The 19,619-nt window shown below is 29.5% G+C and overlaps 2 protein-coding genes across 2 annotated transcripts; both read left to right on the top strand.

Moving 5' to 3' along the window:
* Nucleotides 1–14,511: 14,511 nt before the first annotated feature.
* On the top strand, nucleotides 14,512–16,379 carry LOC140860555 (uncharacterized). Its single transcript, XM_073263560.1, has 5 exons — nucleotides 14,512–15,099; nucleotides 15,204–15,387; nucleotides 15,502–15,777; nucleotides 15,878–16,184; nucleotides 16,328–16,379. Exons 1-5 carry the CDS (start codon nucleotides 14,512–14,514, stop codon nucleotides 16,377–16,379), a joined length of 1,407 nt encoding a protein of 468 aa, XP_073119661.1.
* A 10-nt stretch (nucleotides 16,380–16,389) lies between these two features.
* On the top strand, nucleotides 16,390–18,567 carry LOC140860554 (uncharacterized). The gene has a single exon (XM_073263559.1). It carries the CDS (start codon nucleotides 16,390–16,392, stop codon nucleotides 18,565–18,567), a length of 2,178 nt encoding a protein of 725 aa, XP_073119660.1.
* The last annotated feature ends 1,052 nt before the right edge of the window (nucleotides 18,568–19,619 follow it).

Below are 19,619 nucleotides of genomic sequence, written 5' to 3'. Positions count from 1 at the left end.
GATCTACACTAAGGATAATATCCAAATCATGCATCCAATAGTTCGTATTTTTACACATAAACTTAATTAATAATATATTATTGACGTGACAAATCATGAGATATTAAATCTATCATAAAAAGCTTCTAAAAACCTCTTCTTTCTTAAAAGATAGGTATGCTAATGACTGAGATTCATCACATGACACCTATTTCTATTTGTAATATTTATATATTCTAAACGAAGTGTTATTCAAACTCCATCATCAATTTTTATATCATTTATTGACAATATTGTCCTTCAATTAATTGTTATTTATTTTTTATTAAATTCATTAGTAACCTCAAATTCATAAAATAAGTTATCCTTAAAAAAAATCTTAAAATAATTTATCTTAAACTTTAATCTATATATATATAATAACTGAGTTTTTGCTAAATATAGTAAAATCCCGTCAAAAACTTTTAGCTAAAACAGGAAACAAACTTTATTTAATTCTATTTATATGTTTAATGCACCAAAATTCATTTTAAATATTACTTATTTAGAAATAGTTTTCATTTTAATATATATCTATATATATAATGCACAAATATAATTGATTCAAATTAACTTACTTTATAATAATTTAATTTGCCAAAAACTTACGATTAAATTGGTAGATATTAATTAATACTATAAATATAATAATAAATCAATTTTCAATTTAAAATTTGCTTAATCACTTTATACAAATATAATTAATTATTTGAGTTCATATATATTTCAAAATCTCTTACAATACTATAAATAATAATGTACAAATGTATTATATAACAATTTCTTTCATTTAGTATTTCGAATTTGCTTCATAAAAAATTTTATACGGAATTAAATTTGTCTGAATACATGCTCCCAACGCCAACAAACAAACTTTTCAAAAAATTATCATATATATGTGAAATCTTCAATAAATGCTATAATAATAATAATAATAATAATAATAATAATAATAATAATAATAATAATAATAATAATAATAATAATAATAATAATAATACAACAAAATTTTGAAGATTTCCCAATTATATATAAAATTTTCAATAAATGAAATTTTTTTTTGTAATTTATAATTAAAATTTATATGGGTCAACATTCGTCTGAAAATTTGCTTCAAATCAAATTTTGAAACAAAGTACCACATATATGAGAAATTTTAATAAATGCTATATTTCAATAATAATACAACGAATTTAAAATGTTTCTCAATTATATATAAAATGTTCCATAAATAATACAATTTAACTATTTTAGAATTAAAATTTAGAAAGTTTACAGAATTAAGGAGGTTAAATTTTCTTTAAAAAAATACATAAGATAATATTATTTTCAAAAAAAAATTGATTCGTTTTAAAATATTTACCATATTTATAAGAAATACTTATATCATTTGAGATAATCTTTAAATGGGCATACCAATTTTATGTGATTACATTAAATTCTTTATCTTGGTTGAGATAACTCTTACTAATAAAAAGAATATATAAAGAAATTATAAAAAATCATATATTATTTTTCTATCAGAATTTTTTAAAAATAAATATTTTTCAAAAAATTAAAATTTTTGTCGATTAATAAATTTGATTAAAAATGTTAATTATTTTTTAAAATATGTTAAGTAAATTTATATCAAGGTTCTAATTAAGATACATAATATAGATTTATGGAAAGTCAATACACCAAATATTCTAGACGACGCTCTTTTAAAAAGTTTGAAAATGTAATCTATATATATATATATATATATATATATATATATATATAATAACTTAGTTTTTGCCAAATATAGTAAAATCCAGCCAAAAATAATTAGCTAAAAAAGGAAAACTAAGACAACTTATTTCTGTTTATGTTCTAAATGCTACGAACGGTTCAATTATTTTCATACATTATATATATATATATATATATATATATATACATATAATTTATAAAGATAAGTCAAATTGCATAGTTTATAACGTTTTCATTTGCTAAAATTTACACTTTAAATGTAGAAAAATAAATAATACAAATATAATAATAAATAAATTATAATTTTAAAATTTGCTCAATTAATCTATACAAATTCAATAATTTTAGTAATATGTATATATTAAATAAATGCTTTAATATATAAAATTTTAAATTATTAATATATTTCTTTAATAATATAACCAATTTAGAAGATTTAATAATTACATATAAAATGTACCGTAAATAAAATAATCACTTGATTTATTTTAAATTTTAAACATTATAAAAAGTCTTGGTTCAATTAATGCCTTCAAATAATTAAATTAATAAAATACAAATAGATAAAATAGTGTAAACGGTGAGCATTAATTATTAATAAAGAATGTCTAACTTTAAATATAAAACCTAATAATTAAATAAACGATTCAAAATATCTATAAATAAAACTGAATATTTAAATAATCACTTAATTTATTTTAAATTTTAAACATTTAAAAAAGTCTTGGTTAAATTAATACCTTCAAATAATTAAATTAATAAAATACAAATAGATAAAATAGTGTAAACGGTGAGCATTAATTATTAATAAAAAATGTCTAACTTTAAATATAAAACCTATTAATTAAATAAACGATTCAAATCTATAAATAAAACTGAATATTTAATTTAATTTAAATCTCTACATAAATACATATTTTAGTTTCAATCAAATACATGCAAATATAATACCTCCCATAATAGATTAAAAAACATATTAAAAAATCAATGCAATAATTACAACAAAATACGATCAATATTATCACCTAACAAAATTTTTGAACATATTTACTTTTTTTATACACAGTATCGACTAACAAATCAAAACATTCATCATTATGATTCTTTAATTTAATTTAAAATTCAACAATAAAAATTCATTGTCAAAGAAAATATTTAAAGTGTGAGATATTCCATATTAGATTTTAAAAATGCAAGTTAAAAATTGATACAAATATTGTAATAATTTTTTTACCGGCCAATCAACTTAGCAATTAAAATAGGAAAATAGGACTCAATCCCTAACCGTAAACATACAGATAAATTTTATGACTTTAAATAACTTAATAATGCATAAAAAAATTTAAACACTCGACACTAAACAATGAATATTATGAAAAATGGTAAATATTTATAACACGGTAGCTTAGGAATAATATTTACTAATTATGGTTGTAAACAAAGTAATAATGTTGAAAAACAAACAATTATGTCAATCAATACCATAATATTTGTCTTAGTTTTCTAAATATAGAACTACCAATCAAAATTTTAAAAAATCAATCAAAATTATTTCTTATTTTAATTATTATATATTCAACACAAATACACATTTTATTTTCTATTTTTCGGACAAATAAGGCACATTCCACAAAAGATTAAAAAAAAACTTAAAATTGGAAAATTCCATGTAAAATTATAAGAAACTGTGACCAATTATTTCACAAAATATTAAAAAAACCTGAAATTTGGAAATTAAATGTAAAATTATAAGACATTGTGATCAATAAAAAAATAAGCAATATTTTCTTTCTTAATAAAGTATATCATTTAAATATTTTTCAAATCAATAAAAATAATTCGTAACTTAAATCTAACTAAATGCCAGATTTAATTTCAATCAAATAACAGCAACTAGGATATATTCCAAATTTAGATTAAAAAAATTTAAGTTTAAAAATTTATAATAAAATTGTAATATATTTAAATCAAAATAAATTTTTTTAAAAAAATAAAACATAGGTTATCAGTTATTGAGTCAATCCCATAAGTCATGATTCTCAAATATAGAGCATATATAGTTAAATCACTCCTCTCACATTATTCTTGAAAACATTTACCATCGAATCACAATTTCGAGAAATTCAAAACACAAGATCAAATTCAAACTCACATATTTTCATAAGCAATTATCACATAATCATAAAAAAAAAATTCAAGATCGGCTATAAGGTTCCCACAATGATATAGCGAAGAACATTCAATCATATGAAAGGCTGCTGAATTTTGAAGAATCAAAATTACTATGGAGCGACTGACAAAATCTACGGATAGGCAACAAGAGACGGAAAACTAACAATCAAGCAAAAGATAATTAAGTATACTTTTAATTTACTTTTTGGGATTGAATTTTTGAGTTATTCATACCGTATATTTAATGTTTGAAATACAAGTTGAAAAAATTATCCTTACGCATCATTTTTCAATCGAACTCCTTCTGCTTATATGCATCTGAAATTGATATATATATGGATAAACATCAACTTAAAATGATATCTAGATGTTTATCAATAAATTTCTAATAAAAATGCATTATCTACCATAGACTTAACTTTCTTGATAAGATATAAGTAGTCCTTCTAAATTGATAACCTGCAAATAAACAAAACATTGTTGAATTAATATTATACTTGTGCAGATGATTATATTAACTAATCTAAGATTCTAAGCTAACAATCACTTTAAATCATTTTCAATATATGCATATATCGAATCCTTCTAAGAGAACATCTATAAAATAATTACCTAAAATCGTTTATAATTAAAAGCAACATCTCAAAGTGTTGATAAATCAAGATGTAACATACATAACATGATGCAAATAATCAATATAAAGAATTAACATATAATAAAACTGTTTTCAGCCAACATAAATTAAGATGGTATTGACAACATCAAAATATCCATTAAGTGAGATCACAAATGGTATGATATTTTTTTCATGCGTTATTTTTTTGTTATTTGTCTACTCAAATTATTATATTTGTTTTTTTTAACATCGGTATACGTGCAGCTACTTCATCGAGCTTAGTTGATATAGATTCTTCTTCTTAAATGTCTAGCAGCTCAACTAAAAATAAATCAGATATGATTGATCTAACGATTGATGATGATTTCTCTCTCTGCTGTTAATACTGGCGACAAACTGTCGTTTGTTTATCAATATAATTTTTTAATAACTACACGTGTTTTTTTTCCTAATTTTAAGATATTATATTTAAGATATAAGTATAATCATCAATTAATAACATTTTTTTTTGCAGTTGAATTTGATTCAATTCAAATAATTAAGTTAACATATTGGACATTCAACATAGTCATGACAATCTTGACAAAAATATCTCAAAATCATCCATTGGTAAAATTATATTATATTGGTTTTATGTTGTTTTAGTTTAAAACAAGTTTATGTTTTATTCAAATTTATAAAAGAATTTTTTTTATTTTTCAGTTATAACATATTTAATTTTTTTATGTTACGTATTTTTCATTTTTTTTTTTGGAATATGTGTGTGTTAACAACGTCCTTTTTTATATAGATTACTGGGATATAGGAAATCCAATATACAGATGTGATTTTTGTGGTGCGATATTCTGGTATGAAGAAAGGTTATGCAAGGGAAAATACAACTTCCTCCTTTAAAAAATCTCAAAATCCTAAATACTCCATGTGTTGTATGCAAGGAAAAATACAACTTCCTCCTTAAAAAAAACATCATGAAGTATTGCATGATTTTTTAAATGAAGTGAATGATAAAAGCAAACATTTTCTTGAGAATATCATATCGTACATTAGTATGTTTTATTTCACGTCGATGGGAGGGAAGATAGATTCAAGTTTAAATCAAGGTGGCTCCGCTTCAGTGTTTAAACTTCATGGTCAAAATTATCATTTAATTGGAAGCATACTTCCATGTGAAGGTGCATCTCCGAAGTTTGCGCAGTTATATATTTACGACACAGAAAATGAAATTACTAATCAAATTTCTACTGTCAGAAATGCCTTAAAATATGTCTTATTTTTTATTTATCGTATTTGTCAATTTATTAGAAAATATTCATTTATATCGAATAAACATATTTTTCAGAAAAAACAGCGACACAAATAATCTGCATCTGGAGATAGTCTCTGATTTGAAGATCATGTTAGATGAAAATAATGTTTTGGTCAAGTCTTTTCGGATGATCAAAGAAAGAATGATGGTAGAAGTACAATCCGATATTAAATTACAGCTGATTGGGAGAATAGATAAGGATGGAAAACGATATAATCTTCCTTCTATTTCCGAGGTTGCTGCATTAATCGTGGGATATTTTAATGAGGCTTTGGGAGACAGAGATATTTTAGTAGAAATACAAATTGGTCAACTAAAACATATCAATGAGTTGAATCCTGCATATATCTCTCCAGTATCCTATACTTTTCTCCCTATGGTGAGGATGGTTATCGAGAAGATATTCCATTCTCAGAATCCAAGTCAAGTGTTGGAGGTAGAAAAAAAGTGAGTATAAGAGAATTTTTGCCTATCGACTGCATGATAGGGACATCGAATTTTCAAGTATTTTGTCTTCGAGAAAACTTTTTCAACAATTTATTGTTGATGCATACACAATGGTTGAATATGGAAGGTTGACATATGTTCGGATGCATAAAAAACAATTGAGATGTGAAATGCACAAAGGTCTTCATGATGCGCTTTTGCGTGGTGAAACAAATGCATCTACACAAAGAAAACGTATTATCTTGCCTTCTTCTTTTACTGGGAGTGCAAATAATTAATTTTTTAAATTTGTTTATATTTTACTTTTATATTCGAAATATAAATTTAATCCAATTTAATTATATTATACACAAGATATAATCCGTGCATTGCACGGGTGAATTACTAGTTAATCAAAAAGTAAGAGTTAAATATGTTAATCCTTAAATTTTTTAAAATTTACAAAATAAATACTAAAAACCTTTCCTTTCAACTTATCACTAATCTTTGATTTTATTTTAATTTACTCCAAAAATTTTGAATCAAAATTTTCAACGCTTTAATATTTTAATGTTATATTCCATATCATCATATTTTTGTTGTGGATTAAAAAATTAATTAATATAATTTATAACCATGTCTTATAAAATAAACATCAATCTTAATAATTTTTTGTTTTAAAATAAAATATTGTCTGTAAAATTTGTAGTTAATTTATATATAAATTGTTTCAAAATATAATTCAAAGCATATACATGTAATTTTAAATTTTAGTGCGTGTATGTTTAAATCATGATTATTATAGTTCAAAATAATATTTTTATGTTAATATTTTTTAGATAATTCAGTAAAAATAATGATACGAAATAACAAGATCCTTTAACATTTTGCACTTTATCTAAAAAAATTAAGAAAATATTGGTAAATTAAAAGTTTGTACATCTCATTTTTTTAATATGTCCTTAATTAATTGACATATATTTTATACTAGTAATAAATTTTGAGTTACCGTCAAAAAAAATTTGAGTTAAAATATGAACTATTAAAATTTAAGAATAATATATAATATTTGGAAAAAAAAATCTATACCATAAAAAGATATAATGGGTATGATGCGATTACAGATAGCTCGCATGTTGATCACATGGTTAAAGATCCGTTGGAGATGCCTCGAGGACCAATTACGAGAGGTCGAGCTAAGAAGTTCAAGGAAGCACTTCAATCGTTGATGATGAATTGTCAAGAAAGCATTGGAATGTCTGAAGAATACTTTGGAGAATGTTACAATCTTATTGAAGTCCAAAGAAGTCAAGAGAGTGGAGAAAATATCAAAGAAAACACAAAAATAGGTGACAGGACCGGAGAGGCATGCGCACCCGCGCCACTTCCATCGCTCGCCCGCGCGCATCTGTGTGAGTTTTGAAGAGGATGGACAGAAGCCCATGTGCGCCCGTGCCTTCTTGACGTGCGCCCGCGCCTGACGGACAGAGAGCTATGCGCGCCCGCGCGTCATCCTTGCGCACCCGCGCCTCATGTTTTTACACATAGTTCGGCTTGTTTGTGTGTGTGCGAGACTTTTGATATTTTTGGCATTATTTTTCTTATTTTGAGTCTTTTATTCCTACTAGGAAACTTTTAGGAAGATATTATCATATCTTTAGATATATTTTTGAGTTATTTCACGATATTTTTTTATTATTTGTAGTTGTATTATAAATACAATAAAAACATTCATTATTGATATAGAATTCAGATTTTTGATATTGATCAATTAAAATTCTCTCTAGAATTTTTATTAAGCTTTTTGCTTGCTCAAAAAAATCAAACTTATCAAAGTTTTCAACTTTGTGGCATTTGTCGATTGATTATCCTCGTGGGTTGTCAGAAACAGGTTTTCTGAAGGTCCCGTTGTGATCAATTGTTTTCTCTTCGTGATTGTTTGTTGCTAGTTTCAAGTAAACTAGAGGTGAATAATCCAAAACCTTTACTTGTTTTCAAGATTGGGCAATTTCTTGATTTCTTTTGTTATTGGATTGAGGGTACGATTTTAATATAGTCGTGTTTGTCTTCCATACATTAAGAATTCATATCATTTGGTATCAAAGTTAAGGTTTTGAATCAAATAAGTATCTTATCTTCATCTGTTCTTCGTGTTCTTCGTGCTCTTCGTTTTCGTCATTCGTCATCCTTCGTTCTTCGTTCTTCATCTATCTTATATCAAATTTATGTGTCTTTACTTTCAAACTTGTTATCCAAGTCTCGTGTCTTGTGCTACAAGTTATAATTTCAAAAAAAAAGGAAGCGAAAATTCGAAATAAAAAAAAAAAAAGTGGTTTGAAATCGGTCACAAAAAAAAAATAGAGACTGAAATTGTCAAAAAAAAAAAAGGGAAGCAAAATAACTTGTGGTCATAATTTCTTGTGTCTTGTGAGTCTTGGGTGTCAAGTCTATTTCAATCTTCATACAGTCAATTTCTTGTTTTTTGTGCAATCTACGTGAGTCGATTGACAAGTGTTTACAAGTTTTGAACTTGTGAGTTTGATATTTAAAATCACAAAGCATAAGCTATTCCATATATTTGAGTGAAAAAAAAAGAGTGATTGAGTGAATTCGTTTGGAGGGATTTGTGACAACTTGTGTGAGGAATTTTATTACTAACTTTTCTTGCAGGTACGATGAGTTCTAATAGTCAAAATTTTTCAAAGGAAGATTTGAGTACGATGATAAGGGAAGCGATGAGAGCTGTGTTGGAAACGATGCATGAAAGAATAAGTAAACTTGAAGTTAGTGAGGATGATGAGAGTTTTGGTGAGAATTCGCGTAGGAATAGGCGAGGTCAGGAGGATGGAAGAAATAGAAGATAAGCAATGCGAGGGAGATATACTGAATGGGGTAGAGAAGATGGGAATATTAGTGAAATTAAGATGAAAATTCCATCGTTTCAAGGGAAATCTGATCTAGAGGCTTTTTTGGAGTGGGAGATGAGAGTGGAGTCGGTGTTTAATTGCCACAACTACAGCGATTCAAAAAAAATAAAGTTAGCGGTTTTTGAATTTGTGGATTATGCTCTAATTTGGTGGGATCAGCTTGTTACAACTAGGAGGAGAAATCGTGAGAGGCCTGTTGAAACATGGGAAGATATGAAGCAAATAATGAAGAAAAGGTTTGTTCCTAATTACTATTATCGTGATATGTTTAAGCGATTGCAGAATTTGAAGCAAGGCTCGAGGAGTGTAGAGGACTACTCCAAGGAGTTGGAGATTACTATGATTCGGGCTAACATTGAGGAGGATAGTGAGGCAACCATGACTCGATTTCTGTGTGGTTTGAATAGAGATATTCAAGACCAAGTGAAGCTACGACATTGTGTGGATCTTGAGAAGATGGTACAATTAGCTATGAAAGTGGAGCTACAGCTTAAAAGGAGAGTCATTGGTCGAGTGTCCTCGTGTGGAGGAACTACTATACCTTGGCGTCCAAATGTTGGCAAACGAGAGGATGTCAAGACGGTGTCCAAACCAAAAGTTGACACCAAGCAAAAAACGCCAAAGGAGTGCAAGGTAAATCTGAAACTCCCAATAATCGTTCTGACCTTGACATCTAAAGCAAGAAGTGCAAGGTAAATCTGAAACTCCCAATAATCGTTCTAGGGACATTAAATTCTTTAGATGTCAAGGTCTTTTTCATATTGCTAGTCAGTGTCCTAATAAAAAAATAATGATTGTGAATGATGGTGGTGAGATTGAATCGGAGAGTGAGGAGGAGAATTATGATGATATGTCTGTGTTGGAGGATCCCGATGACGAGGGATGTAATGCAGTTGTTGGTGAGTTGTTGGTGACTAGGAGAGTGTTGAATGTGCAACAAAAGGAGGAGGGCGAAAATCAAAGGAAAAATTTGTTTCATACTAGATGCTTTGTGAAAAACAAAGTGTGTAGTGTCATCATTGATGGGGGTAGCTGTACCAACGTCGCGAGTAGTGAGCTTGTTGAAAAATTGAGTTTGCCTACTTTAAAGCATCCTCAACCATATAAATTGCAGTGGTTTAATGATAGTTCTGAAGTGAGAGTGACTAGGCGAGTTGTGGTGTCTTTCTCAATTGGTAAATATGAGGATGAAGTGTTGTGTGATGTTGTTCCTATGCAAGCCTGTCATATCTTGTTGGGTATACCGTGGCAATTTGATAGGAAGGTGACACATGATGGTTTTAAGAATCGTTATTCTTTTACTATGAAAAAAGAGTCTGTTGTGTTGTTGCCAATGACTCCAAAACAAGTATTGGAGGATCATTTGAAAAAGAAAAAGAGAGAAGAGGCCGAAAAAAAGAGTGAACAAAAAAGTGAGATGACCTTAGAAAAAAAAAATGAAAGAAAAAAAGATGAAGACAAAAATGAGAGGAAAGAGGCCGATAAAAAAATATATATGGCCCAAAAGAGTGAGTTGCGAGAGATTTTACATGTGCATACTCCACTTGTATTGATTTTCTATAAGGAGATTCTCCTTAACACAAGTGATATAGCCGGAAATCTTCCGAGCAGTCTTGTTTCTCTCTTGCAGGAATTTGAAGAACTATTTCAGGAGGATTTACCTCAAGGATTACCACCTTTGAGGGGAATTGAGCATCAAATTGATATTGTGCCCGGAAGTGCATTGCCGAATCGTCCAGCTTATAGGAGTAACCCGGAGGAAACAAAAAAGCTACAACGGCAGGTAAGTGAACTTCTTGACAAGGGATTTGTGCGTGAGTCTATGTCTCCTTGTGCTGTACCTGTTTTGTTAGTGCCTAAGAAAGACGGTTCATGGAGAATGTGTGTTGATTGTAGAGCCATTAACAATATTACCATCAAGTATAGACATCCTATTCCTAGACTAGATGATATGTTGGATAAATTGTATGGTTCTAGCATCTTTAGTAAAATTGATCTTAAGAGTGGTTACCATCAAATTCGGATGAGAGAAGGTGATGAATAAAAAACTGCTTTTAAAACTAAGTACGGATTGTATGAGTGGTTGATTATGTCATTTGGGTTAACTAATGCACCTAGCACTTTTATGAGGTTGATGAATCATGTTTTGCGTGCTTATATTGGAAAATTTGTTGTGGTGTATTTTGATGATATTTTGGTGAATAGTAAGAACTTGAATGAGCATGTTTAACACTTGAAAATTGTGCTAATCACACTAAAAGCTGAACATTTTTATGCTAATTTGAAAAAGTGTGTTTTGTACAAAAGAACTTGTGTTTCTTGATTTTGTTGTGAGTGCTCAAAGTGTTAAAATTGATGAGAACAAGGTAAGTGCAATTCGAGATTGGCCAACGCCTACTTCTATTGGTCAAGTTCGGAGTTTCATGGTCTTGCAAGTTTCTATAGGAGATTTGTAAAAGATTTCAGCACTTTGGCGGCTCCTATGACTGCGGTGATCAAGAAGAACGTTCTATTCCATTGGGGCGAGGAGCAAGAGAAGTCTTTTGATATTATTAAACAAAAATTAATTAATGCTCCTTTACTTGTATTACCTGATTTTTCTAATACTTTTGAAATTGAATGTGATGCGTCAGGTGTAGGAATTGGTGGTGTCTTGATGCAAGATGGACGACCAATTGCATACTTCAGTGAAAAGCTAAGTGGAGCAGCGTTGAATTATCCTACCTACGACAAGGAGTTCTATGTCTTGGTTCGTGTGCTTGAGACATGGCAGCATTATTTTATTGCAACTAATGATTTTATTCTTTTCCAGTTTTTTTATGTACTTTCTAAAATATTTTATAGTTGCCTTACAAACAAAATTTTGTTCTTATTATCTTCATTATTGTGTCGTACTAATTACATTCATCATTGTGACATGTAGGACGTGATAATGCCTTGATCAAACGCTCGAAACAATCAAAACAACATGACAAGACGTCAAATGCATGCTACACAGGAACGCGAGAGACGACATTCTATGTCACAAGAACAACGACAATCTTACCTTGCTCAACGTCGTTTGAATTACCAAAGAAGACGACATCTTTCTCCTACCTCAAATGTTCCAGATTCCCATGCATTGAACGCCAATAATTCGGTTGCACCAATTACGCCGACTATAGAATCAAACACTAACAATGACGAAAATCATAAGTGTCGTTTAAAACGTTCAATTGGTTGATTTCAGATTGTAGATTATTTTCATATGAAATTTAATTTAGAGACTTCCAAATTAATATATTTATTATTAATTTTAGGCAATGTTGTAGTGGCGATGCGACATACAAGTCGCATTAATCCAATCCCTTATTACACTCTTACATCAAATTTTGAGGTTGGAAGTTCCAGTACCCATCAACAAGCAACTCATTATGACCATCCAGGTAACATATTAGTTGCTAAACTATTAGTTCTAACTCAAATAAATGATTTAATATTCTATTTGTTATCATTAACATTTAAATTACTTCTTAAGTAGATTAAAAATAATAATAACTAACGCATCTGCTTACGAACGATAATTAATATGTTTTATACATTTTAATATTTTATCAAGTATATTGCATTTAATGATAAAACCCATTATGACCATCCAGGTAACATATTAGTTGGTAAACTATTAGTTCTAATTCAAATAAATGATTTAATATTCTATTTGTTATCATTAACATTTAAATTACTTCTTAAGTAGATTAAAAATAATAATAACCAACGCATCTGCTTAAGAACGATAATTAATATGTTTTATAGTACATTTTAATATTTTATCAAGTATATTGCATTTAATGATAAATACTAAAATTAGTTTATATTAATAATGCTTTTTAATTTTCTGAAATGCTAATACAAAAATATATTACCTATAAATCGGATAAATAAACAATTTAACTAAAAAAATAAAAATTTATTACTTTAGTTCAATATCCGAATACAAGAACATAAGAATCGTAAGAACATAAAAATCATTAAGAGATAGCATTATTAATTTTTCAAAAATTATTTCTAAATTTTAAGCAACTAAATAAATTTTGAGCTCAATATCCAAAACTGAACTGAAAAAGAAAGAGTGTCTCACATATGAATTTGAAAGTTGTTTTTTCATGGCATTGAAGATCCATGTTTGATGAAAATTATGGCATTGAAAAAAAATAAATTTTACAAAAATATTTGGATAGGAAAAATGAATGACCTTGATTCTCATAAAACAATAGTATACAACTGAACTGAAAAAGAAAGAGTGTCTCAAATATGAATTTGAAAGTTGTTTTTTCATGGCATTGAAGATCCATGTTTGATGAAAATTAAGGCATTGAAAAAAAATAAATTTTACAAAAATATTTGGATAGGCAAAATGAATGACCTTGATTCTCATAAAACAATAGTATACATTGTGAAAAAAAAAAAAAGAAAAAAAAGTGCAATCAAAGAATAGTAGCGATAATGCACATGTAATACATGTATTTGAAACAATATATTCCTTTAAAGTAAATTCTTTGTAAAATTAATTTTTTTAAAATAATTTTATAACAAAATATATCCGAATGTAATAAATATTATACCCAAATCATGCATGAATGTCAACATATTACAGTATAATCCAATGTGGAATTACTTTTAATATTTATTATTTAATTTAATTTTTTTTCAGAGGTTATTTAATTTAATTTTTATTCTATATTGATGGGATTTTTTTATCCAATTCACCTGGACATAATAAATTAGATATTTAGTATTCTTCACTACAACTATAATGCTATATGAAGTATCCTATTCCGTACATATATGATTTGCATTTATTCAATAAATATAAAAACACTACCTGCACGAAAACTATATACTATATATGATTTGCATTTATTCAATAAATATAAAAACATAATAAATTCACATCCTTAACCTTATTATTCTCAAAAACTTTTCTCTTCCTCAATACATAACTATATGCAAATATAGGCGGTCATCGTGTTCCAAATAAGAATGAAAACGCATTGCGTCGACGTCCACGGCGATATCATAATCTAGCTAGGAATTTTGAAGAGATTCAAACACATGATCGATTCCTATTGCCCAATCCAACTATTTGTCTGTACTGTCAAGTTTTATTATTTCATGGTGAAACATCCCAACACTGTTGTAGAAATGGACGTATAAAACTCGATCTAATACCATCACCAATTGAACTACAACATTTGTTTGAATTGAAAAACGAAGAAGGCAGACACTTCAGGCAATACATACGGTCCTACAATCATGTTTTCTCCTTCACATCAATGGGAGTTACCATAGATGAGGCTCTAGCAAGTGGTTCAAATGGGATTTATGTGTTTCGAGCCCAAGGTACAATATATCATTCGATTGGAAGTCTTTTGCCTAATGTAAATAGCAGGCCAAGATATCTGCAGATGTGGATTGTCGACACAGATCATGAAATAGACAACCGACTTCTAGAAAACCAAGAACTTAGACGAGAGTTGTTGGTAAAGATACAAAGTATTCTTGATCGGTACAATCCATTTGTTCATGTATTTCGACAAATTGGCCAACGTCATGACATACCTTCATGCAGACTAATCATCAAGCAACAAAATTCAAACCAACGACAATATTGTCTTCTAACAGCATCTGAAGTTGCAGCCGTTATTACAGATAATGAAGGTTTAGAAAATTTGAATGGTAGGGATATTGTAGTTCAAGGTGTCAATGGATGTCTTACAAACATTCAAGACATTGCTGGCTATTATGATCCTTTACAATATCCTCTTCTCTTGCCATATGGTACATATGGATGGGATATAAATAGTCGCAATGTCGATGGAACTCGATTGACATGCTTAGACTATTATGCCTTCATATTACAGGTTAGAAATAAAAACCTTACACTAAATTTATATGAATATTGCAATCATAAATTATATTTTAAACATATTACTAATCTCATTGTTCAAATAAACATCTATATCAGATACGGACAAATTCTGCATCATTATTGCTTCGTGGAGTTCGCTTACTACAACAATATGTGGTTGATAACTATGTGAAGATTGAGACACAAAGACTAAGGTGGATACGAACAAATCAACATAATATTAGATCTGAGCTTTATCAAGGACTGCAAGATTGTCTAGATGTTGGTGAAAATAATGCAGGTAAATGACATCAATTATGAAAATGTCATGTTTGACATTATAATAGTTTGAAATTTGGCACAATCATAAACATGAATTATCACTGCATATGTATAACGACCATATATAATGCAGGAAATATTGGTCATCGGATTGTACTTCCTTCATCCTTCATCGGAAGTCCACGTGACATGTATCAAAGATATCAAGATGTCATGACTTTGGTCCAAACTTATGGAAAGCCAGATTTAATGCTGACAATGACATGCCATCCACATTGGAATGAAATAAAAGAGCAATTACTACCTGGACAACAACCTCAAGACCGTCCTGATTTGATAACAAGGGTTTTCAGATCAAAGTTTGAGGAATTTAAAAAAAGATATTGTCGAGAAAGGGGTTTTAGGAAAGGTTATCTCATATTCATATGTCATCGAGTTTCAAAAGAGAGGATTGCCTCATGTTCACATGTTGGTTATATTTGAAAACTTTGACAAGCTGCGTACTCCAGATGAATTCGATTCAGTTGTTCGTGCTGAAATACCATCAAGAACTGAGGAACCCCATCTTTTTGAAGCAGTTACCAACCACATGATACATGGACCATGTGGATTATTCAATCCTAATAGTCCATGCATGTCAGATGGTATTTGTAAAAAGAAATTTCCCAAACCATTTGCACCATACACTACCCGAGGAAATGATTCATACCCTGTATATCAGAGACGTGAAGGACCTCCGGTGATGAGAACCGCTAATGATCAAGTAATGATTGATAATGGTTGGGTTGTTCCATATAATCCGTGGCTCTTGATGAAGTACGATTGCCATATCAATGTTGAAGTATGTGGTGGGATAAAATGTGTGAAATATATATATAAATATATTCATAAAGGACCTGATAGAGTCGCACTGGAATTACGTAAGGTTCAGAACTCTGATGAAATACAACAATATGTAGATGGAAGATGGATTTGTGCACCCGAGGCATTATGGAGACTTTATTCCTATGATCTTAGTAGGATGTATCCATCAGTAATCAGAATGCAAATACATTTACCAAATCAGCAGCTAATTAGTTTCAATTCACAAGAGCATGTAAGTGATATACTTGCAAATGGTGGTAACTCAATGACTATGCTGACAGAGTTCTTCAAAATGAATTGTTCTCCATTACTGAGAGGGAAGTATTTGTATCATGAATTCCCACAACATTATAGGTGGATACAAAATCAAAGAAAATGGGTTGAACGAACTGGAAATAATAAGGTTGTAGGAAGGATATATGTCGTGTCACCATCTCAAGGTGAAATGTTCTATCTGCGTATTCTTTTAAACCATATCAGAGGTCCTACATCTTTTGAAGAATTAATGACCATCAATGAAAACATGTGTCCAACATTCAAAGAGGCAGCTGAACGTAGAGGACTACTACAACATGATGATTATGTTCGTCAATGTATGCAAGAAGCATGTTCTATAAAAATGCCATCATCATTACGAAGATTATTTGTCTCCATATTGGTCTTCTGTCAGCCGACACGAGTTCGAGAGCTTTGGAATGAATTTCACCCATACATGTCTCAGGATTATGGTCGATCGACTTCATCAAATGATTATTTCATTACAAATAAATTGTTGCTTGAAATACGCAGATTATTACATCACTACAATAAGAAGTTTGAAGATTTTGACTTGCCACCAATAAGTGTAGAGTTTTTCGATGACTTGCCACTTCCTAGGATAATTGAAGATGAGCTTTCTATTCAAATCTCAGATGAAGATTTAAGATCTATCCAATTTCTCAATTCTGAACAAAGGATGGCCTTTGACTCTATTGTTGGATGTATTATGTGCAATCACTCAAAACTTTTTTTCATAGACGGTCCAGGAGGAACTGAGAAAACGTTTTTATATCGTTCTATATTAGCTCATCTAAGAAAGAATGGTAAGATTGTAATAGCTGTTGCAACTTCTGGAATAGCTGCAACGTTGTTACCAGGTGGAAGAACAGCTCATTCACGTCTTAAAATTCCGCTTAGACCAACGGCTGAAAACCTTTGCACAATTGAGAAGCAGAAAGATCTTGCTGATCTTATAAGACGTTCATCAGCTATAGTATGGGATGAGGCTCCAATGGCCAATTGTTATGCTTTTGAATCTGTGAACAAAACTTTTCAAGATATCATGGAAAACATATTGCCATTTGGAGGAAAACCCATGGTTTTTGGTGGAGACTTCCGTCAAGTGTTACCGGTTGTCAAGAGAGGCACAATACGGGAGCAAATTGCTGCAAGCATTTCAAAATCAACATTTTGGAATGCAGTAAATATTATACACCTTCAGCAAAATATGAGATCTGCACAAGATATTGAGTTCTCACAATTACTGTTGCCCATAGGTGATGGCTTGCAACATTCTGTGTGCGGTGATTTTATAAAAATACCGGATTCCATGATCATACCTTGGGAAGGTGAACAATCGATGAATCAGCTGATTGATTCTATTTTCCCAAATATGGTACAACATGTGCATGATGCAAACTATATGGTTGATAGAGCCATTATCACTCCCAAAAATGTTGATGTGGATAAAATTAATGAGATCCTCATTTCAAAGTTTCCTGGAGAAGAAATAGAATACACATCTTGGGACAATGTTGAGGAAGATAAATACAATCTTTTCCAAGAAGAGTTTTTAAACTCTCTTAATCCAAGTGGTTTGCCACCGCATAAAATAGTACTGAAAGTTGGTTGTCCTATTATGCTTTTGAGAAATGTGGCACCCGAACTTGGACTGTGTAACGGGATGAGGTTAATATGTCGCAATCTAGGGAGAAACCTCATCGATGCAGAGACTATAACAGGACCTCATAAGGGTACAAGATATTTTTTGCATCGAATGCCTTTAAAAAGTGAAGATAATTCCGGATTACCGTTTGAGCTGACTCGCAAACAGTTCCCTGTAAGATTGAGTTTTGCTCTCACAATAAACAAAGCTCAGGGTCAAACAATTCCAACTGTCGGTGTTTTTCTACGTAATCATGTCTTCAGCCATGGTCAATTATATGTTGCACTTTCGAGAGGAGTTTCGCAAGATCGCACAAAACTATTGATAAAAGATGGGAAATTAGAGCGACGTGGTGGTGTATATACTAAAAATGTTGTTTACAAGGAAGTACTATTACCAAATAATCAATAAAAAATTGTGAGGCATTGCTATTTTCTATTTAATTCTACAAATATTTCGTTTTTATATTTCTACGATGCTCATATACATTATCTTGATGTGCAGGTAGACACCTCAACAATTACACAAATTTCAATGTTGATGCAACAAGTATCAATACATTAGAAGATCCCAGAAGTGGATTGTATTTGAATTCTCCGATACAAAGAGTAAATTTCACACATTCTATTTCACTTCGTATTCATAAATTGAATTATAATTTATTTATAATTTTAAATTTGGTTAAATTTAACATGTACTTATCAAATTTAAAGCCTCGAAGAATGCAAATAATTTGTTTGGGATGGAAAGTCACTCTTCAAATAAGTGCTTATGACTTCGGTAGATGGATTCTAAGATTTGTTCGAAAACAAAAGAGACATATGTAAGTTCATATAATGCCACATAACTTTCAACTTCAATAGCAAAAGCTTATGCTAATTGTTATATGTTTATCTTTTAATAGCGCAAAAAGAATTGCTTGGATTGAAGGTTGGGATCTAATAGAGGTATTATCTAATTATTTTATTTGATATTTTACTTGCATTTCACTACATCTATCATGATTTAGTTGAAAATTTATTTTTGCATATCATGTAGAAAGGCATATCAGCGAGAAAACAGATCGAAGAAAGTGCACTATTTAGGTATGACATTATTATATACTAGGAATATCTAATTATTGTACTGTTCAAAACAATCTAACTCATTACGTCATGTTATACATTCATTGACTGATCATTATTCATGCATGTAGAAAAAAGACAAGAGCTGCCAATGATGATGATATAGAAGTGGTATGGAATAAAAAAAACACATTTTGTTAAATACATTCGATGCAGTAAATAATATTTTTTTGATTATATAAAATACCATACTTTCAGTTCTATAGAGAATACGAGTCAAGAAAGACCAAATAACAATGTAAGCTTGGAATATAGTAGGTAATATTCTATACATTTTAGATAACAAAATTATTGTTAACAAAATTTATGTCTAATCCCATTTTATTTTATGCAAAAATT

The sequence above is a fragment of the Henckelia pumila genome, chromosome 4, assembly GCF_033568475.1.
Source record: "Henckelia pumila isolate YLH828 chromosome 4, ASM3356847v2, whole genome shotgun sequence".
Taxonomy (NCBI): Eukaryota; Viridiplantae; Streptophyta; class Magnoliopsida; order Lamiales; family Gesneriaceae; genus Henckelia; species Henckelia pumila.
This window is presented reverse-complemented; position numbering and strand designations above follow the sequence as displayed.